At 57.3% G+C, this 17,684-nt stretch overlaps 1 protein-coding gene across 1 annotated transcript in view; it reads right to left on the reverse strand.

The window, feature by feature from the left end:
- Window positions 1-17,684, reverse strand: part of LOC139242611 (SCO-spondin-like) — a gene marked incomplete at both ends in the record, with an annotated part of 61,661 nt that overhangs the window by 22,725 nt on the left and 21,252 nt on the right. The window contains 2 exons of the mRNA XM_070870439.1: window positions 15,229-15,267; window positions 16,880-17,100. Of these exons, the coding sequence (XP_070726540.1) occupies window positions 15,229-15,267; window positions 16,880-17,100 (260 nt within the window). The remainder of the gene's footprint in view (window positions 1-15,228; window positions 15,268-16,879; window positions 17,101-17,684) is intronic.

The following is a 17,684-nucleotide window of genomic DNA, read 5'->3' on the forward strand; positions in this document are numbered from 1 at the left end:
AGCGAGAGACAGAGAGCGAGAGACAGAGACAGAGAGACAGAGAGCGAGAGACAGAGAGCAAGAGACAGAGAGCGAGAGACAGAGACAGAGAGCGAGAGACAGAGAGCGAGAGACAGAGAGCGAGAGACAGAGACAGAGAGCGAGAGACAGAGACAGAGAGCGAGAGACAGAGAGCGAGAGACAGAGACAGAGAGCGAGAGACAGAGAGCGAGAGACAGAGACAGAGAGCGAGAGACAGAGACAGAGAGCGAGAGACAGAGAGCGAGAGACAGAGAGCGAGAGACAGAGACAGAGAGCGAGAGACAGAGAGCGAGAGACAGAGAGCGAGAGACAGAGACAGAGAGCGAGAGACAGAGAGCGAGAGACAGAGACAGAGAGCGAGAGACAGAGAGCGAGAGACAGAGAGCGAGAGCAAGAGACAGAGAGCGAGAGTGAGAGCAAGAGACAGAGAGCGAGAGACAGAGAGCGAGAGACAGAGACAGAGAGCGAGAGAGAGACAGAGAGACAGAGAGACAGAGAGCGAGAGGCAGAGAGCGAGAGACAGAGAGCGAGAGTGAGAGCAAGAGACAGAGAGCGAGAGACAGAGACAGAGAGCGAGAGACAGAGACAGAGAGCGAGAGACAGAGAGCGAGAGTGAGAGCAAGAGACAGAGAGCGAGAGACAGAGAGCGAGAGACAGAGACAGAGAGCGAGAGACAGAGAGCGAGAGACAGAGACAGAGAGCGAGAGACAGAGAGCGAGAGACAGAGAGCGAGAGTGAGAGCAAGAGACAGAGAGCGAGAGTGAGAGCAAGAGACAGAGAGCGAGAGACAGAGAGCGAGAGACAGAGACAGAGAGCGAGAGCAAGAGCAAGAGACAGAGAGCAAGAGACAGAGAGACAGAGAGCGAGAGACAGAGACAGAGAGCGAGAGACAGAGAGACAGAGAGCGAGAGACAGAGACAGAGAGCGAGTGACAGAGAGACAGAGAGCGTGAGCGAGAGCAAGAGCAAGAGACAGAGAGACAGAGAGCGAGAGACAGAGACAGAGACAGAGAGCGAGAGACAGAGAGCGAGAGACAGAGAGCGAGAGACAGAGAGCGAGAGACAGAGAGCGAGAGACAGAGACAGAGAGCGAGAGACAGAGAGCGAGAGACAGAGAGCGAGAGTGAGAGCGAGAGACAGAGAGCGAGAGACAGAGAGCGAGAGACAGAGAGCGAGAGACAGAGACAGAGAGCGAGAGACAGAGAGCGAGAGACAGAGAGCGAGAGACAGAGACAGAGAGACAGAGAGCGAGAGACAGAGACAGAGAGCGAGAGACAGAGACAGAGAGACAGAGAGCGAGAGACAGAGAGCGAGAGACAGAGAGCGAGAGACAGAGACAGAGAGCGAGAGACAGAGAGCGAGAGACAGAGACAGAGAGACAGAGAGCGAGAGACAGAGAGCGAGAGACAGAGAGCGAGAGACAGAGAGCGAGAGACAGAGAGCGAGAGACAGAGAGCGAGAGACAGAGAGCGAGAGTGAGAGCAAGAGACAGAGAGCGAGAGACAGAGAGCGAGAGACAGAGACAGAGAGCGAGAGACAGAGACAGAGACAGAGAGCGAGAGTGAGAGACAGAGAGCGAGAGTGAGAGACAGAGACAGAGAGCGAGAGTGAGAGCAAGAGACAGAGAGCGAGAGTGAGAGCAAGAGACAGAGAGCGAGAGTGAGAGCAAGAGACGGAGAGCGAGAGTGAGAGCAAGAGACAGAGAGCGAGAGTGAGAGCAAGAGACAGAGAGCGAGAGACAGAGAGCGAGAGACAGAGAGCGAGAGTGAGAGCAAGAGACAGAGAGCGAGAGACAGAGAGCGAGAGACAGAGACAGAGAGCGAGAGACAGAGACAGAGAGCGAGAGTGAGAGACAGAGAGCGAGAGCGAGAGACAGAGACAGAGAGCGAGAGTGAGAGACAGAGAGCGAGAGTGAGAGCAAGAGACAGAGAGTGAGAGTGAGAGTGAGAGCAAGAGACAGAGAGCGAGAGACAGAGAGCGAGAGACAGAGACAGAGAGCGAGAGAGAGACAGAGAGACAGAGAGCGAGAGCGAGAGACAGAGAGCGAGAGCGAGAGACAGAGACAGAGAGCGAGAGACAGAGACAGAGAGCGAGAGACAGAGAGCGAGAGTGAGAGCAAGAGACAGAGAGCGAGAGACAGAGAGCGAGAGACAGAGACAGAGAGCGAGAGACAGAGAGCGAGAGACAGAGAGCGAGAGACAGAGAGCGAGAGACAGAGACAGAGAGCGAGAGTGAGAGACAGAGAGACAGAGAGCGAGAGTGAGAGACAGAGACAGAGAGCGAGAGTGAGAGCAAGAGACAGAGAGCGAGAGTGAGAGCAAGAGACAGAGAGCGAGAGACAGAGAGCGAGAGACAGAGACAGAGAGCGAGAGAGAGAGAGAGAGACAGAGAGCGAGAGCGAGAGACAGAGAGCGAGAGCGAGAGCGAGAGACAGAGACAGGGAGCGAGAGAGAGACAGAGAGACATAGAGCGAGAGACAGAGAGACAGAGAGCGAGAGACAGAGACAGAGAGCGAGAGACAGAGAGCGAGAGACAGAGAGCGAGAGCGAGAGACAGAGAGCGAGAGACAGAGACAGAGAGCGAGAGACAGAGAGCGAGAGCGAGAGAGCAAGAGACAGAGAGCAAGAGACAGAGAGACAGAGAGCGAGAGACAGAGAGCGAGAGACAGAGAGCGAGAGACAGAGAGCGAGAGACAGAGAGACAGAGAGCGAGAGACAGAGACAGAGAGCGAGAGACAGAGAGACAGAGAGCGAGAGCGAGAGCGAGAGCAAGAGCAAGAGCAAGAGACAGAGAGCAAGAGACAGAGAGACAGAGAGCGAGAGACAGAGAGCGAGAGACAGAGAGCAAGAGACAGAGAGCAAGAGACAGAGAGCGAGAGACAGAGAGCGAGAGACAGAGAGCGAGAGACAGAGAGAGAGAGACAGAGAGCGAGAGACAGAGAGCGAGAGACAGAGAGCGAGAGACAGAGAGCGAGAGACAGAGAGCGAGAGACAGAGAGCGAGAGACAGAGAGAGAGAGACAGAGAGCGAGAGACAGAGAGACAGAGAGCGAGAGACAGAGAGCGAGAGACAGAGACAGAGAGCGAGAGACAGAGAGCGAGAGACAGAGAGCGAGAGACAGAGAGCGAGAGACAGAGACAGAGAGCGAGAGACAGAGAGCGAGTGACAGAGACAGAGAGCGAGAGACAGAGAGCGAGAGACAGAGAGCGAGAGACAGAGACAGAGAGCGAGAGACAGAGACAGAGAGCGAGAGCGAGAGACAGAGAGCGAGAGACAGAGACAGAGAGCGAGAGACAGAGAGCGAGAGACAGAGACAGAGAGCGAGAGACAGAGACAGAGAGCGAGAGACAGAGAGCGAGAGACAGAGAGCGAGAGCGAGAGACAGAGAGCGAGAGACAGAGAGCGAGAGACAGAGACAGAGAGCGAGAGACAGAGAGCGAGAGACAGAGACAGAGAGCGAGAGACAGAGAGCGAGAGACAGAGAGCGAGAGCAAGAGACAGAGAGCGAGAGTGAGAGCAAGAGACAGAGAGCGAGAGACAGAGAGCGAGAGACAGAGAGCGAGAGACAGAGAGCGAGAGACAGAGAGCGAGAGTGAGAGCAAGAGACAGAGAGCGAGAGACAGAGACAGAGAGCGAGAGACAGAGAGCGAGAGTGAGAGCAAGAGACAGAGAGCGAGAGACAGAGAGCGAGAGACAGAGACAGAGAGCGAGAGACAGAGAGCGAGAGACAGAGAGCGAGAGACAGAGACAGAGAGCGAGAGACAGAGAGCGAGAGACAGAGAGCGAGAGACAGAGAGCGAGAGTGAGAGCAAGAGACAGAGAGCGAGAGACAGAGAGCGAGAGTGAGAGCAAGAGACAGAGAGCGAGAGACAGAGAGCGAGAGACAGAGACAGGGAGCGAGAGACAGAGAGACAGAGAGCGAGACAGAGAGCGAGAGTGATGAGCAAGAGACAGAGAGCGAGAAACAGAGAGCGAGAGACAGAGAGCGAGAGTGAGAGCAAGAGACAGAGAGCGAGAGACAGAGAGCGAGAGACAGAGAGCGAGAGACAGAGACAGAGAGCGAGAGACAGAGAGCGAGAGACAGAGAGCGAGAGACAGAGACAGAGAGACAGAGAGCGAGAGACAGAGAGCGAGAGACAGAGAGCGAGAGACAGAGACAGAGAGCGAGAGACAGAGACAGAGAGACAGAGAGCGAGAGACAGAGAGCGAGAGACAGAGCGAGAGACAGAGACAGAGAGCGAGAGACAGAGAGCGAGAGACAGAGACAGAGAGACAGAGAGCGAGAGACAGAGAGCGAGAGACAGAGAGCGAGAGACAGAGAGCGAGAGTGAGAGCAAGAGACAGAGAGCGAGAGACAGAGAGCGAGAGACAGAGACAGAGAGCGAGAGACAGAGAGCGAGAGACAGAGAGCGAGAGACAGAGACAGAGAGCGAGAGTGAGAGACAGAGAGCGAGAGTGAGAGACAGAGACAGAGAGCGAGAGTGAGAGCAAGAGACAGAGAGCGAGAGACAGAGAGCGAGAGACAGAGAGCGAGAGACAGAGACAGAGAGCGAGAGACAGAGAGCGAGTGACAGAGACAGAGAGCGAGAGTGAGAGACAGAGAGCGAGAGTGAGAGACAGAGACAGAGAGCGAGAGCGAGAGCAAGAGACAGAGAGTGAGAGTGAGAGCAAGAGACAGAGAGCGAGAGACAGAGAGCGAGAGACAGAGACAGAGAGCGAGAGAGAGACAGAGAGACAGAGAGCGAGAGCGAGAGACAGAGAGCGAGAGCGAGAGCGAGAGACAGAGACAGAGAGCGAGAGACAGAGACAGAGAGCGAGAGACAGAGAGCGAGAGTGAGAGCAAGAGACAGAGAGCGAGAGACAGAGAGCGAGAGACAGAGACAGAGAGCGAGAGACAGAGAGCGAGAGACAGAGACAGAGAGCGAGAGTGAGAGACAGAGAGACAGAGAGCGAGAGTGAGAGTGAGAGACAGAGACAGAGAGCGAGAGCGAGAGCAAGAGACAGAGAGCGAGAGTGAGAGCAAGAGACAGAGAGCGAGAGACAGAGAGCGAGAGACAGAGACAGAGAGCGAGAGAGAGACAGAGAGACAGAGAGCGAGAGCGAGAGACAGAGAGCGAGAGCGAGAGCGAGAGACAGAGACAGAGAGCGAGAGAGAGACAGAGAGACAGAGAGCGAGAGCGAGAGACAGAGAGCGAGAGAGAGACAGAGAGACAGAGAGCGAGAGCGAGAGACAGAGACAGAGAGCGAGAGAGAGACAGAGAGACATAGAGCGAGAGACAGAGAGACAGAGAGCGAGAGACAGAGACAGAGAGCGAGAGACAGAGACAGAGAGCGAGAGACAGAGAGCGAGAGAGACAGAGAGCGAGAGACAGAGACAGAGAGCGAGAGTGAGAGCGAGAGCAAGAGACAGAGAGACAGAGAGCGAGAGACAGAGAGCGAGAGCAAGAGACAGAGAGACAGAGAGCGAGAGACAGAGAGCGAGAGACAGAGAGACAGAGAGCGAGAGCGAGAGCATGAGCAAGAGACAGAGAGAGCGAGAGCAAGAGAGCGAGAGACAGAGAGCGAGAGACAGAGAGCGAGAGACAGAGACAGAGAGACAGAGAGCGAGAGACAGAGACAGAGAGCGAGAGACAGAGACAGAGAGCGAGAGACAGAGAGCGAGAGAGACAGAGAGCGAGAGACAGAGACAGAGAGCGAGAGTGAGAGCGAGAGCAAGAGACAGAGAGACAGAGAGCGAGAGACAGAGAGCGAGAGCAAGAGACAGAGAGACAGAGAGCGAGAGACAGAGAGCGAGAGACAGAGAGCGAGAGACAGAGAGACAGCGAGCGAGAGCGAGAGCAAGAGCAAGAGACAGAGAGACAGAGAGACAGAGAGAGAGAGCGAGAGCAAGAGACAGAGAGACAGAGAGCGAGAGACAGAGACAGAGACAGAGAGCGAGAGACAGAGAGCGAGAGACAGAGAGCGAGAGACAGAGAGCAAGAGACAGAGAGCAAGAGACAGAGAGCGAGAGACAGAGACAGAGAGCGAGAGACAGAGAGCGAGAGACAGAGAGCGAGAGACAGAGAGCGAGAGACAGAGAGCGAGAGACAGAGAGCGAGAGACAGAGAGCGAGAGACAGAGAGCGAGAGACAGAGAGCGAGAGACAGAGAGCGAGAGACAGAGACAGAGAGCGAGAGACAGAGAGCGAGAGACAGAGAGCGAGAGACAGAGACAGAGAGCGAGAGACAGAGACAGAGAGCGAGAGACAGAGACAGAGAGCGAGAGACAGAGAGCGAGAGACAGAGACAGAGACAGAGAGCGAGAGACAGAGAGCGAGAGACAGAGACAGAGAGCGAGAGACAGAGAGCGAGAGACAGAGACAGAGAGCGAGAGACAGCGACAGAGAGCGAGAGACAGAGAGCGAGAGACAGAGAGCGAGAGACAGAGAGCGAGAGACAGAGAGCGAGAGACAGAGAGCGAGAGACAGAGACAGAGAGCAAGAGACAGAGAGCGAGAGACAGAGACAGAGAGCGAGAGTGAGAGCAAGAGACAGAGAGCGAGAGACAGAGAGCGAGAGACAGAGAGCGAGAGACAGAGACAGAGAGCGAGAGACAGAGAGCGAGAGACAGAGAGCGAGAGACAGAGAGCGAGAGACAGAGACAGAGAGCGAGAGACAGAGACAGAGAGCGAGAGACAGAGAGCGAGAGACAGAGACAGAGAGCGAGAGACAGAGAGCGAGAGACAGAGACAGAGAGCGAGAGACAGAGAGCGAGAGACAGAGACAGAGAGCGAGAGACAGAGAGCGAGAGACAGAGAGCGATAGACAGAGACAGAGAGCGAGAGACAGAGAGCGAGAGACAGAGACAGAGAGCGAGAGACAGAGAGCGAGAGACAGAGAGCGAGAGACAGAGACAGAGAGCGAGAGACAGAGAGCGAGAGACAGAGAGCGAGAGACAGAGAGCGAGAGACAGAGAGCGAGAGTGAGAGCAAGAGACAGAGAGCGAGAGACAGAGAGCGAGAGACAGAGACAGAGAGCGAGAGACAGAGAGACAGAGAGCGAGACAGAGAGCGAGAGTGAGAGCAAGAGACAGAGAGCGAGAGACAGAGAGCGAGAGACAGAGAGCGAGAGTGAGAGCAAGAGACAGAGACCGAGAGACAGAGAGCGAGAGACAGAGAGCGAGAGACAGAGACAGAGAGCGAGAGACAGAGAGCGAGAGACAGAGACAGAGAGATAGAGAGCGAGAGACAGAGAGCGAGAGACAGAGAGCGAGAGACAGAGACAGAGAGCGAGAGACAGAGAGCGAGAGACAGAGAGCGAGAGACAGAGACAGAGAGCGAGAGACAGAGACAGAGAGCGAGAGACAGAGAGCGAGAGACAGAGACAGAGAGCGAGAGACAGAGAGCGAGAGACAGAGACAGAGAGCGAGAGACAGAGACAGAGAGCGAGAGACAGAGAGCGAGAGACAGAGAGCGAGAGACAGAGACAGAGAGCGAGAGACAGAGAGCGAGAGACAGAGACAGAGAGCGAGAGACAGAGAGCGAGAGACAGAGACAGAGAGCGAGAGACAGAGAGCGAGAGACAGAGAGCGAGAGCAAGAGACAGAGAGCGAGAGTGAGAGCAAGAGACAGAGAGCGAGAGACAGAGAGCGAGAGACAGAGACAGAGAGCGAGAGAGAGACAGAGAGACAGAGAGACAGAGAGCGAGAGGCAGAGAGCGAGAGACAGAGAGCGAGAGTGAGAGCAAGAGACAGAGAGCGAGAGACAGAGACAGAGAGCGAGAGACAGAGAGCGAGAGTGAGAGCAAGAGACAGAGAGCGAGAGACAGAGAGCGAGAGACAGAGACAGAGAGCGAGAGACAGAGAGCGAGAGACAGAGACAGAGAGCGAGAGACAGAGAGCGAGAGACAGAGAGCGAGAGTGAGAGCAAGAGACAGAGAGCGAGAGTGAGAGCAAGAGACAGAGAGCGAGAGACAGAGAGCGAGAGACAGAGACAGAGAGCGAGAGCAAGAGCAAGAGACAGAGAGCAAGAGACAGAGAGACAGAGAGCGAGAGACAGAGACAGAGAGCGAGAGACAGAGAGACAGAGAGCGAGAGACAGAGACAGAGAGCGAGTGACAGAGAGACAGAGAGCGTGAGCGAGAGCAAGAGCAAGAGACAGAGAGACAGAGAGCGAGAGACAGAGACAGAGACAGAGAGCGAGAGACAGAGAGCGAGAGACAGAGAGCGAGAGACAGAGAGCGAGAGACAGAGAGCGAGAGACAGAGACAGAGAGCGAGAGACAGAGAGCGAGAGACAGAGAGCGAGAGTGAGAGCGAGAGACAGAGAGCGAGAGACAGAGAGCGAGAGACAGAGAGCGAGAGACAGAGAGCGAGAGACAGAGACAGAGAGCGAGAGACAGAGAGCGAGAGACAGAGAGCGAGAGACAGAGACAGAGAGACAGAGAGCGAGAGACAGAGACAGAGAGCGAGAGACAGAGACAGAGAGACAGAGAGCGAGAGACAGAGAGCGAGAGACAGAGAGCGAGAGACAGAGACAGAGAGCGAGAGACAGAGAGCGAGAGACAGAGACAGAGAGACAGAGAGCGAGAGACAGAGAGCGAGAGACAGAGAGCGAGAGACAGAGAGCGAGAGACAGAGAGCGAGAGACAGAGAGCGAGAGACAGAGAGCGAGAGTGAGAGCAAGAGACAGAGAGCGAGAGACAGAGAGCGAGAGACAGAGACAGAGAGCGAGAGACAGAGACAGAGACAGAGAGCGAGAGTGAGAGACAGAGAGCGAGAGTGAGAGACAGAGACAGAGAGCGAGAGTGAGAGCAAGAGACAGAGAGCGAGAGTGAGAGCAAGAGACAGAGAGCGAGAGTGAGAGCAAGAGACGGAGAGCGAGAGTGAGAGCAAGAGACAGAGAGCGAGAGTGAGAGCAAGAGACAGAGAGCGAGAGACAGAGAGCGAGAGACAGAGAGCGAGAGTGAGAGCAAGAGACAGAGAGCGAGAGACAGAGAGCGAGAGACAGAGACAGAGAGCGAGAGACAGAGACAGAGAGCGAGAGTGAGAGACAGAGAGCGAGAGCGAGAGACAGAGACAGAGAGCGAGAGTGAGAGACAGAGAGCGAGAGTGAGAGCAAGAGACAGAGAGTGAGAGTGAGAGTGAGAGCAAGAGACAGAGAGCGAGAGACAGAGAGCGAGAGACAGAGACAGAGAGCGAGAGAGAGACAGAGAGACAGAGAGCGAGAGCGAGAGACAGAGAGCGAGAGCGAGAGACAGAGACAGAGAGCGAGAGACAGAGACAGAGAGCGAGAGACAGAGAGCGAGAGTGAGAGCAAGAGACAGAGAGCGAGAGACAGAGAGCGAGAGACAGAGACAGAGAGCGAGAGACAGAGAGCGAGAGACAGAGAGCGAGAGACAGAGAGCGAGAGACAGAGACAGAGAGCGAGAGTGAGAGACAGAGAGACAGAGAGCGAGAGTGAGAGACAGAGACAGAGAGCGAGAGTGAGAGCAAGAGACAGAGAGCGAGAGTGAGAGCAAGAGACAGAGAGCGAGAGACAGAGAGCGAGAGACAGAGACAGAGAGCGAGAGAGAGAGAGAGAGACAGAGAGCGAGAGCGAGAGACAGAGAGCGAGAGCGAGAGCGAGAGACAGAGACAGGGAGCGAGAGAGAGACAGAGAGACATAGAGCGAGAGACAGAGAGACAGAGAGCGAGAGACAGAGACAGAGAGCGAGAGACAGAGAGCGAGAGACAGAGAGCGAGAGCGAGAGACAGAGAGCGAGAGACAGAGACAGAGAGCGAGAGACAGAGAGCGAGAGACAGAGAGCGAGAGCGAGAGAGCAAGAGACAGAGAGCAAGAGACAGAGAGACAGAGAGCGAGAGACAGAGAGCGAGAGACAGAGAGCGAGAGACAGAGAGCGAGAGACAGAGAGACAGAGAGCGAGAGACAGAGACAGAGAGCGAGAGACAGAGAGACAGAGAGCGAGAGCGAGAGCGAGAGCAAGAGCAAGAGCAAGAGACAGAGAGCAAGAGACAGAGAGACAGAGAGCGAGAGACAGAGAGCGAGAGACAGAGAGCAAGAGACAGAGAGCAAGAGACAGAGAGCGAGAGACAGAGAGCGAGAGACAGAGAGCGAGAGACAGAGAGAGAGAGACAGAGAGCGAGAGACAGAGAGCGAGAGACAGAGAGCGAGAGACAGAGAGCGAGAGACAGAGAGCGAGAGACAGAGAGCGAGAGACAGAGAGAGAGAGACAGAGAGCGAGAGACAGAGAGACAGAGAGCGAGAGACAGAGAGCGAGAGACAGAGACAGAGAGCGAGAGACAGAGAGCGAGAGACAGAGAGCGAGAGACAGAGAGCGAGAGACAGAGACAGAGAGCGAGAGACAGAGAGCGAGTGACAGAGACAGAGAGCGAGAGACAGAGAGCGAGAGACAGAGAGCGAGAGACAGAGACAGAGAGCGAGAGACAGAGACAGAGAGCGAGAGCGAGAGACAGAGAGCGAGAGACAGAGACAGAGAGCGAGAGACAGAGAGCGAGAGACAGAGACAGAGAGCGAGAGACAGAGACAGAGAGCGAGAGACAGAGAGCGAGAGACAGAGAGCGAGAGCGAGAGACAGAGAGCGAGAGACAGAGAGCGAGAGACAGAGACAGAGAGCGAGAGACAGAGAGCGAGAGACAGAGACAGAGAGCGAGAGACAGAGAGCGAGAGACAGAGAGCGAGAGCAAGAGACAGAGAGCGAGAGTGAGAGCAAGAGACAGAGAGCGAGAGACAGAGAGCGAGAGACAGAGAGCGAGAGACAGAGAGCGAGAGACAGAGAGCGAGAGTGAGAGCAAGAGACAGAGAGCGAGAGACAGAGACAGAGAGCGAGAGACAGAGAGCGAGAGTGAGAGCAAGAGACAGAGAGCGAGAGACAGAGAGCGAGAGACAGAGACAGAGAGCGAGAGACAGAGAGCGAGAGACAGAGAGCGAGAGACAGAGACAGAGAGCGAGAGACAGAGAGCGAGAGACAGAGAGCGAGAGACAGAGAGCGAGAGTGAGAGCAAGAGACAGAGAGCGAGAGACAGAGAGCGAGAGTGAGAGCAAGAGACAGAGAGCGAGAGACAGAGAGCGAGAGACAGAGACAGGGAGCGAGAGACAGAGAGACAGAGAGCGAGACAGAGAGCGAGAGTGATGAGCAAGAGACAGAGAGCGAGAAACAGAGAGCGAGAGACAGAGAGCGAGAGTGAGAGCAAGAGACAGAGAGCGAGAGACAGAGAGCGAGAGACAGAGAGCGAGAGACAGAGACAGAGAGCGAGAGACAGAGAGCGAGAGACAGAGAGCGAGAGACAGAGACAGAGAGACAGAGAGCGAGAGACAGAGAGCGAGAGACAGAGAGCGAGAGACAGAGACAGAGAGCGAGAGACAGAGACAGAGAGACAGAGAGCGAGAGACAGAGAGCGAGAGACAGAGCGAGAGACAGAGACAGAGAGCGAGAGACAGAGAGCGAGAGACAGAGACAGAGAGACAGAGAGCGAGAGACAGAGAGCGAGAGACAGAGAGCGAGAGACAGAGAGCGAGAGTGAGAGCAAGAGACAGAGAGCGAGAGACAGAGAGCGAGAGACAGAGAGCGAGAGACAGAGACAGAGAGCGAGAGACAGAGAGCGAGAGACAGAGAGCGAGAGACAGAGACAGAGAGCGAGAGTGAGAGACAGAGAGCGAGAGTGAGAGACAGAGACAGAGAGCGAGAGTGAGAGCAAGAGACAGAGAGCGAGAGACAGAGAGCGAGAGACAGAGAGCGAGAGACAGAGACAGAGAGCGAGAGACAGAGAGCGAGTGACAGAGACAGAGAGCGAGAGTGAGAGACAGAGAGCGAGAGTGAGAGACAGAGACAGAGAGCGAGAGCGAGAGCAAGAGACAGAGAGTGCGAGTGAGAGCAAGAGACAGAGAGCGAGAGACAGAGAGCGAGAGACAGAGACAGAGAGCGAGAGAGAGACAGAGAGACAGAGAGCGAGAGCGAGAGACAGAGAGCGAGAGCGAGAGCGAGAGACAGAGACAGAGAGCGAGAGACAGAGACAGAGAGCGAGAGACAGAGAGCGAGAGTGAGAGCAAGAGACAGAGAGCGAGAGACAGAGAGCGAGAGACAGAGACAGAGAGCGAGAGACAGAGAGCGAGAGACAGAGACAGAGAGCGAGAGTGAGAGACAGAGAGACAGAGAGCGAGAGTGAGAGTGAGAGACAGAGACAGAGAGCGAGAGCGAGAGCAAGAGACAGAGAGCGAGAGTGAGAGCAAGAGACAGAGAGCGAGAGACAGAGAGCGAGAGACAGAGACAGAGAGCGAGAGAGAGACAGAGAGACAGAGAGCGAGAGCGAGAGACAGAGAGCGAGAGCGAGAGCGAGAGACAGAGACAGAGAGCGAGAGAGAGACAGAGAGACAGAGAGCGAGAGCGAGAGACAGAGAGCGAGAGAGAGACAGAGAGACAGAGAGCGAGAGCGAGAGACAGAGACAGAGAGCGAGAGAGAGACAGAGAGACATAGAGCGAGAGACAGAGAGACAGAGAGCGAGAGACAGAGACAGAGAGCGAGAGACAGAGACAGAGAGCGAGAGACAGAGAGCGAGAGAGACAGAGAGCGAGAGACAGAGACAGAGAGCGAGAGTGAGAGCGAGAGCAAGAGACAGAGAGACAGAGAGCGAGAGACAGAGAGCGAGAGCAAGAGACAGAGAGACAGAGAGCGAGAGACAGAGAGCGAGAGACAGAGAGACAGAGAGCGAGAGCGAGAGCATGAGCAAGAGACAGAGAGAGCGAGAGCAAGAGAGCGAGAGACAGAGAGCGAGAGACAGAGACAGAGAGACAGAGAGCGAGAGACAGAGACAGAGAGCGAGAGACAGAGACAGAGAGCGAGAGACAGAGAGCGAGAGAGACAGAGAGCGAGAGACAGAGACAGAGAGCGAGAGTGAGAGCGAGAGCAAGAGACAGAGAGACAGAGAGACAGAGAGAGAGAGCGAGAGCAAGAGACAGAGAGACAGAGAGCGAGAGACAGAGAGCGAGAGACAGAGACAGAGAGCGAGAGACAGAGAGCGAGAGCGAGAGAGCAAGAGACAGAGAGCAAGAGACAGAGAGACAGAGAGCGAGAGACAGAGAGCGAGAGACAGAGAGCGAGAGACAGAGAGCGAGAGACAGAGACAGAGAGCGAGAGACAGAGAGCGAGAGACAGAGACAGAGAGCGAGAGACAGAGAGACAGAGAGCGAGAGCGAGAGCAAGAGCAAGAGACAGAGAGCAAGAGACAGAGAGACAGAGAGCGAGAGACAGAGAGCGAGAGACAGAGAGCAAGAGACAGAGAGCAAGAGACAGAGAGACAGAGAGCGAGAGACAGAGAGCGAGAGACAGAGAGCGAGAGACAGAGAGCGAGAGACAGAGAGAGAGAGACAGAGAGCGAGAGACAGAGAGCGAGACACAGAGACAGAGAGAGAGAGACAGAGAGCGAGAGACAGAGAGCGAGACACAGAGACAGAGAGCAAGAGACAGAGAGCGAGAGACAGAGAGACAGAGAGCAAGAGACAGAGAGCGAGAGACAGAGAGAGAGAGACAGAGAGCGAGAGACAGAGAGCGAGACACAGAGACAGAGAGCAAGAGACAGAGAGCAAGAGACAGAGAGACAGAGAGCGAGAGACAGAGACAGAGAGCGAGAGACAGAGAGACAGAGAGCGAGAGACAGAGACAGAGAGTGAGAGACAGAGAGCGAGAGACAGAGACAGAGAGCGAGAGACAGAGACAGAGAGCGAGAGACAGAGAGACAGAGAGCGAGAGCGAGAGAGCGAGAGACAGAGACAGAGAGCGAGAGACAGAGAGCGAGAGACAGAGACAGAGAGCGAGAGACAGAGAGACAGAGAGAGAGAGACAGAGACAGAGAGCGAGAGACAGAGAGCGAGAGACAGAGACAGAGAGCGAGAGACAGAGAGCGAGAGACAGAGACAGAGAGCGAGAGTGAGAGAGCGAGAGACAGAGAGACGAGAGCGAGAGCGAGAGAGCGAGAGACAGAGACAGAGAGCGAGAGACAGAGAGCGAGAGACAGAGAGCGAGAGACAGAGAGCAAGAGACAGAGAGACAGAGAGCGAGAGACAGAGACAGAGAGCGAGAGACAGAGAGCGAGAGACAGAGACAGAGAGCGAGAGACAGAGAGACAGAGAGCGAGAGACAGAGACAGAGAGCGAGAGACAGAGAGCGAGAGACAGAGACAGAGAGCGAGAGACAGAGAGCGAGAGACAGAGACAGAGAGCGAGAGTGAGAGAGCGAGAGACAGAGACAGAGAGCGAGAGACAGAGACAGAGAGCGAGAGACAGAGAGCAAGAGACAGAGAGACAGAGAGCGAGAGACAGAGAGCGAGAGACAGAGACAGAGAGCGAGAGACAGAGAGCGTGAGACAGAGACAGAGAGCGAGAGACAGAGAGCGAGAGACAGAGACAGAGAGCGAGAGACAGAGAGCGAGAGACAGAGACAGAGAGCGAGAGACAGAGACAGAGAGCGAGAGACAGAGAGCGAGAGACAGAGAGCGAGAGACAGAGACAGAGACCGAGAGAGCGAGAGACAGAGAGACAGAGAGCGAGAGACAGAGACAGAGAGCGAGAGACAGAGAGCGAGAGCGAGAGCGAGAGCAAGAGCAAGAGACAGAGAGACAGAGAGCGAGAGACAGAGAGCGAGAGACAGAGACAGAGAGCGAGAGACAGAGAGACAGAGAGCGAGAGCGAGAGCAAGAGCAAGAGACAGAGAGACAGAGAGCGAGAGACAGAGAGCGAGAGACAGAGACAGAGAGCGAGAGACAGAGAGCGAGAGACAGAGAGCGAGAGACAGAGAGCGAGAGACAGAGACAGAGAGCAAGAGACAGAGAGACAGAGAGAGAGAGACAGAGACAGAGAGCGAGAGACAGAGACAGAGAGCGAGAGACAGAGAGACAGAGAGCGAGAGACAGAGAGTGAGAGACAGAGACAGAGATGAGAGACAGAGAGTGAGAGACAGAGACAGAGAGCGAGAGACAGAGAGCGAGAGCGAGAGCAAGAGACAGAGAGACAGAGAGCGAGAGACAGAGAGCGAGAGACAGAGACAGAGACAGAGAGAGCGAGAGACAGAGAGCGAGAGACAGAGACAGAGACAGAGAGAGCGAGAGACAGAGAGCGAGAGAGACAGAGACAGAGACAGAGAGAGCGAGAGCGAGAGACAGAGTGAGTGAGACAGAGAGACGGAGGGGTGTGAGTTTGAGGTGATGAATGTTTCCTGTTACCTGGTAAACTGGTGACTGGTTCCCTCGTTGGGGCGGGCACTGAAAGAGAAAAAATATGTTATCGGAGTTTGGACCCCCGCTCCACTCACTGACCCCCGCCCTGACCCCCGACCCTCGCACCCCCCCCCCCCCGCTCCACTCACTGACCCCCGCCCTGACCCCCGACCATCGCACCCCCCCCCCCGGCTCCACTCACTGACCCCCGTCTCCAACCCCTGACCCTCGCACCCCCCCCGCTTCACTCACTGACCCCCGTCTCCAACCCCAACCCCTGACCCTCGCACCCCCCCCCGCTCCACTCACTGACCCCTGCCCCCCCACCCCCCACTCCCCGACCATAGGCCGGGAATGGAGCCTGAGCCATTCCTGCTTTATGTGGAGCTTTTACTCACTGAGTCCAGGAATCTTCAAGGTTTTGAAATGATGTGTAAGGCATCTCCATACTCACCTCTCACTCACTGATCTCTCGCCCCCCCCAATCTCACGCCCTGCCCCCATCTCCCCCCCCGATCTCTCCCCTCGCCCCCCTCTGTTCCCCCCCAATCCCCTCCCGATCTCTCCCCTCACCCCCTCTCTCCCCCCCATCTCCCCCCGATCTCTCCCCTCACCCCCTCTCTCCCCCATCTCCCCCCCGATCTCTCCCCTCGCCCCCCTCTCTCCCACCCCAATCCCCTCCCGATCTCTCCCCTCACCCCCTCTCTCCCCCCGATCTCTCCCCTCCCACCCCCGATCTCTCCCCTCGCCCCCCTCTCTCCCCTTGCATCCACTCCCGATCTCTCCCCTCCCCCCCCATCCCCTCCTGATCTCTCCCCTCTCCCCCTCTCTCCCCCCCTCCCTTCCCGATCTTCCCCTCTCTCCTCCCCTCTCCCCCCTCCCCTCCCGATCTCCCCCTCTCTCCTCCCCTCTCCCCCCTCCCCTCCCGATCTCCCCCTCTCTCCTCCCCTCTCCCCCCTCCCCTCCCGATCTTCCCCTCTCTCCCCCCCTCCCCTCCCGATCTCCCCCTCTCTCCCCCCTCCCCTCCCTATCTCCCCCCTCCCCTCCAGATCTCCCCCTCTCTCCCCCCTCCCCTCCCGATCTCCCCCTCTCTCCCCCCTCCCCTCCCCTCCCGATCTCCCCCTCTCTCCCCCCTCCCCTCCCGATCTCCCCCTCTCTCCCCCCTCCCCTCCCGATCTCCCCCTCTCTCCCCCCCTCCCCTCCCGATCTCACCCTCTCTCCCCCCTCCCCTCCCGAACTCCCCCTCTCTCCCCCCTCCCCTCCCGATCTCCCCCTCTCTGCCCCCCCGATCTCTCCCCCCCTCCCCTCCCGATCTCCCCCTCTCTCCCCCCTCCCCTCCCGATCTCCCCCTCTCTCCCCCCTCCCCTCCCGATCTCCCCCTCTCTCCCCCCTCCCCTTCCGATCTCCCCCTCTCTCCCCCCTCCCCTCCCGATCTCCCCCTCTCTCCCCCCTCCCCTCCCGATCTCCCCCTCTCTCCCCCCTCCCCCTCCCGATCTCCCCCTCTCTCCCCCCTCCCCTCCCGATCTCCCCCTCTCTCCCCCCTCCCCTCCCGATCTCCCCCTCTCTCCCCCCTCCCCTCCCGATCTCCCCCTCTCTCCCCCCCTCCCCTCCCGATCTCTCCCCTCGCCCCCCTCTCTCCCCTCACCCAATCACTCACCCTGACACTCAGCGGTCTGACAGAACTTGACATCGACTCGGGGTCCGGCACAGTCTCTGCCTCCATTGGCTGGCGCTGGGTTTGAACAGTCACGTGATCTGGTCATGTGTCCAATCCCGCCGCAGCTGCGGGAACAGGAAGTCCAGGGGCTCCAGGCGGTAAAGTGACCGTTGCGGACACAGGCGGCGAATGTGCAGGTCAACCGTCCGTTCCCACAGGTACTGGAGGGGAAACACAGGTCGTTCATCACCCGGGGTCATCCTCCTCGGGTCATCCTCCCCGGGGTCATCCTCCTCGGGTCATCCTCCCCGGGGTCACCCTCCTCGGGTCATCCTCCCCGGGGTCACCCTCCCCGGGTCATCCTCCCCGGGGTCACCCTCCTCGGGTCATCCTCCCCGGGGTCACCCTCCTCGGGTCATCCTCCCCGGGGTCACCCTCCTCGGGTCATCCTCCCCGGGTCACCCTCCTCGGGTCATCCTCCCCGGGGTCACCCTCCTCGGGTCATCCTCCCCGGGGTCATCCGCCCCGGGTCACCCTCCCCGGGTCATCCTCCCCGGGGTCATCCTCCCCGGGTCACCCTCCTCGGGTCATCCTCCCCGGGGTCACCCTCCTCGGGTCATCCTCCCCGGGGTCATCCTCCCCGGGGTCACCCTCCTCGGGGTCATCCTCCCCGGGGTCATCCTCCCCGGGTCATCCTCCCCGGGTCACCCTCCCCGGGTCATCCTCCCCCGGGGTCACCCTCCTCGGGTCATCCTCCCCGGGGTCATCCTCCCCGGGTCACCCTCCTCGGGTCATCCTCCCCGGG

Source organism: Pristiophorus japonicus, unplaced genomic scaffold (genome assembly GCF_044704955.1).
Source record: "Pristiophorus japonicus isolate sPriJap1 unplaced genomic scaffold, sPriJap1.hap1 HAP1_SCAFFOLD_1388, whole genome shotgun sequence".
NCBI lineage: Eukaryota > Metazoa > Chordata > Chondrichthyes > Pristiophoridae > Pristiophorus > Pristiophorus japonicus.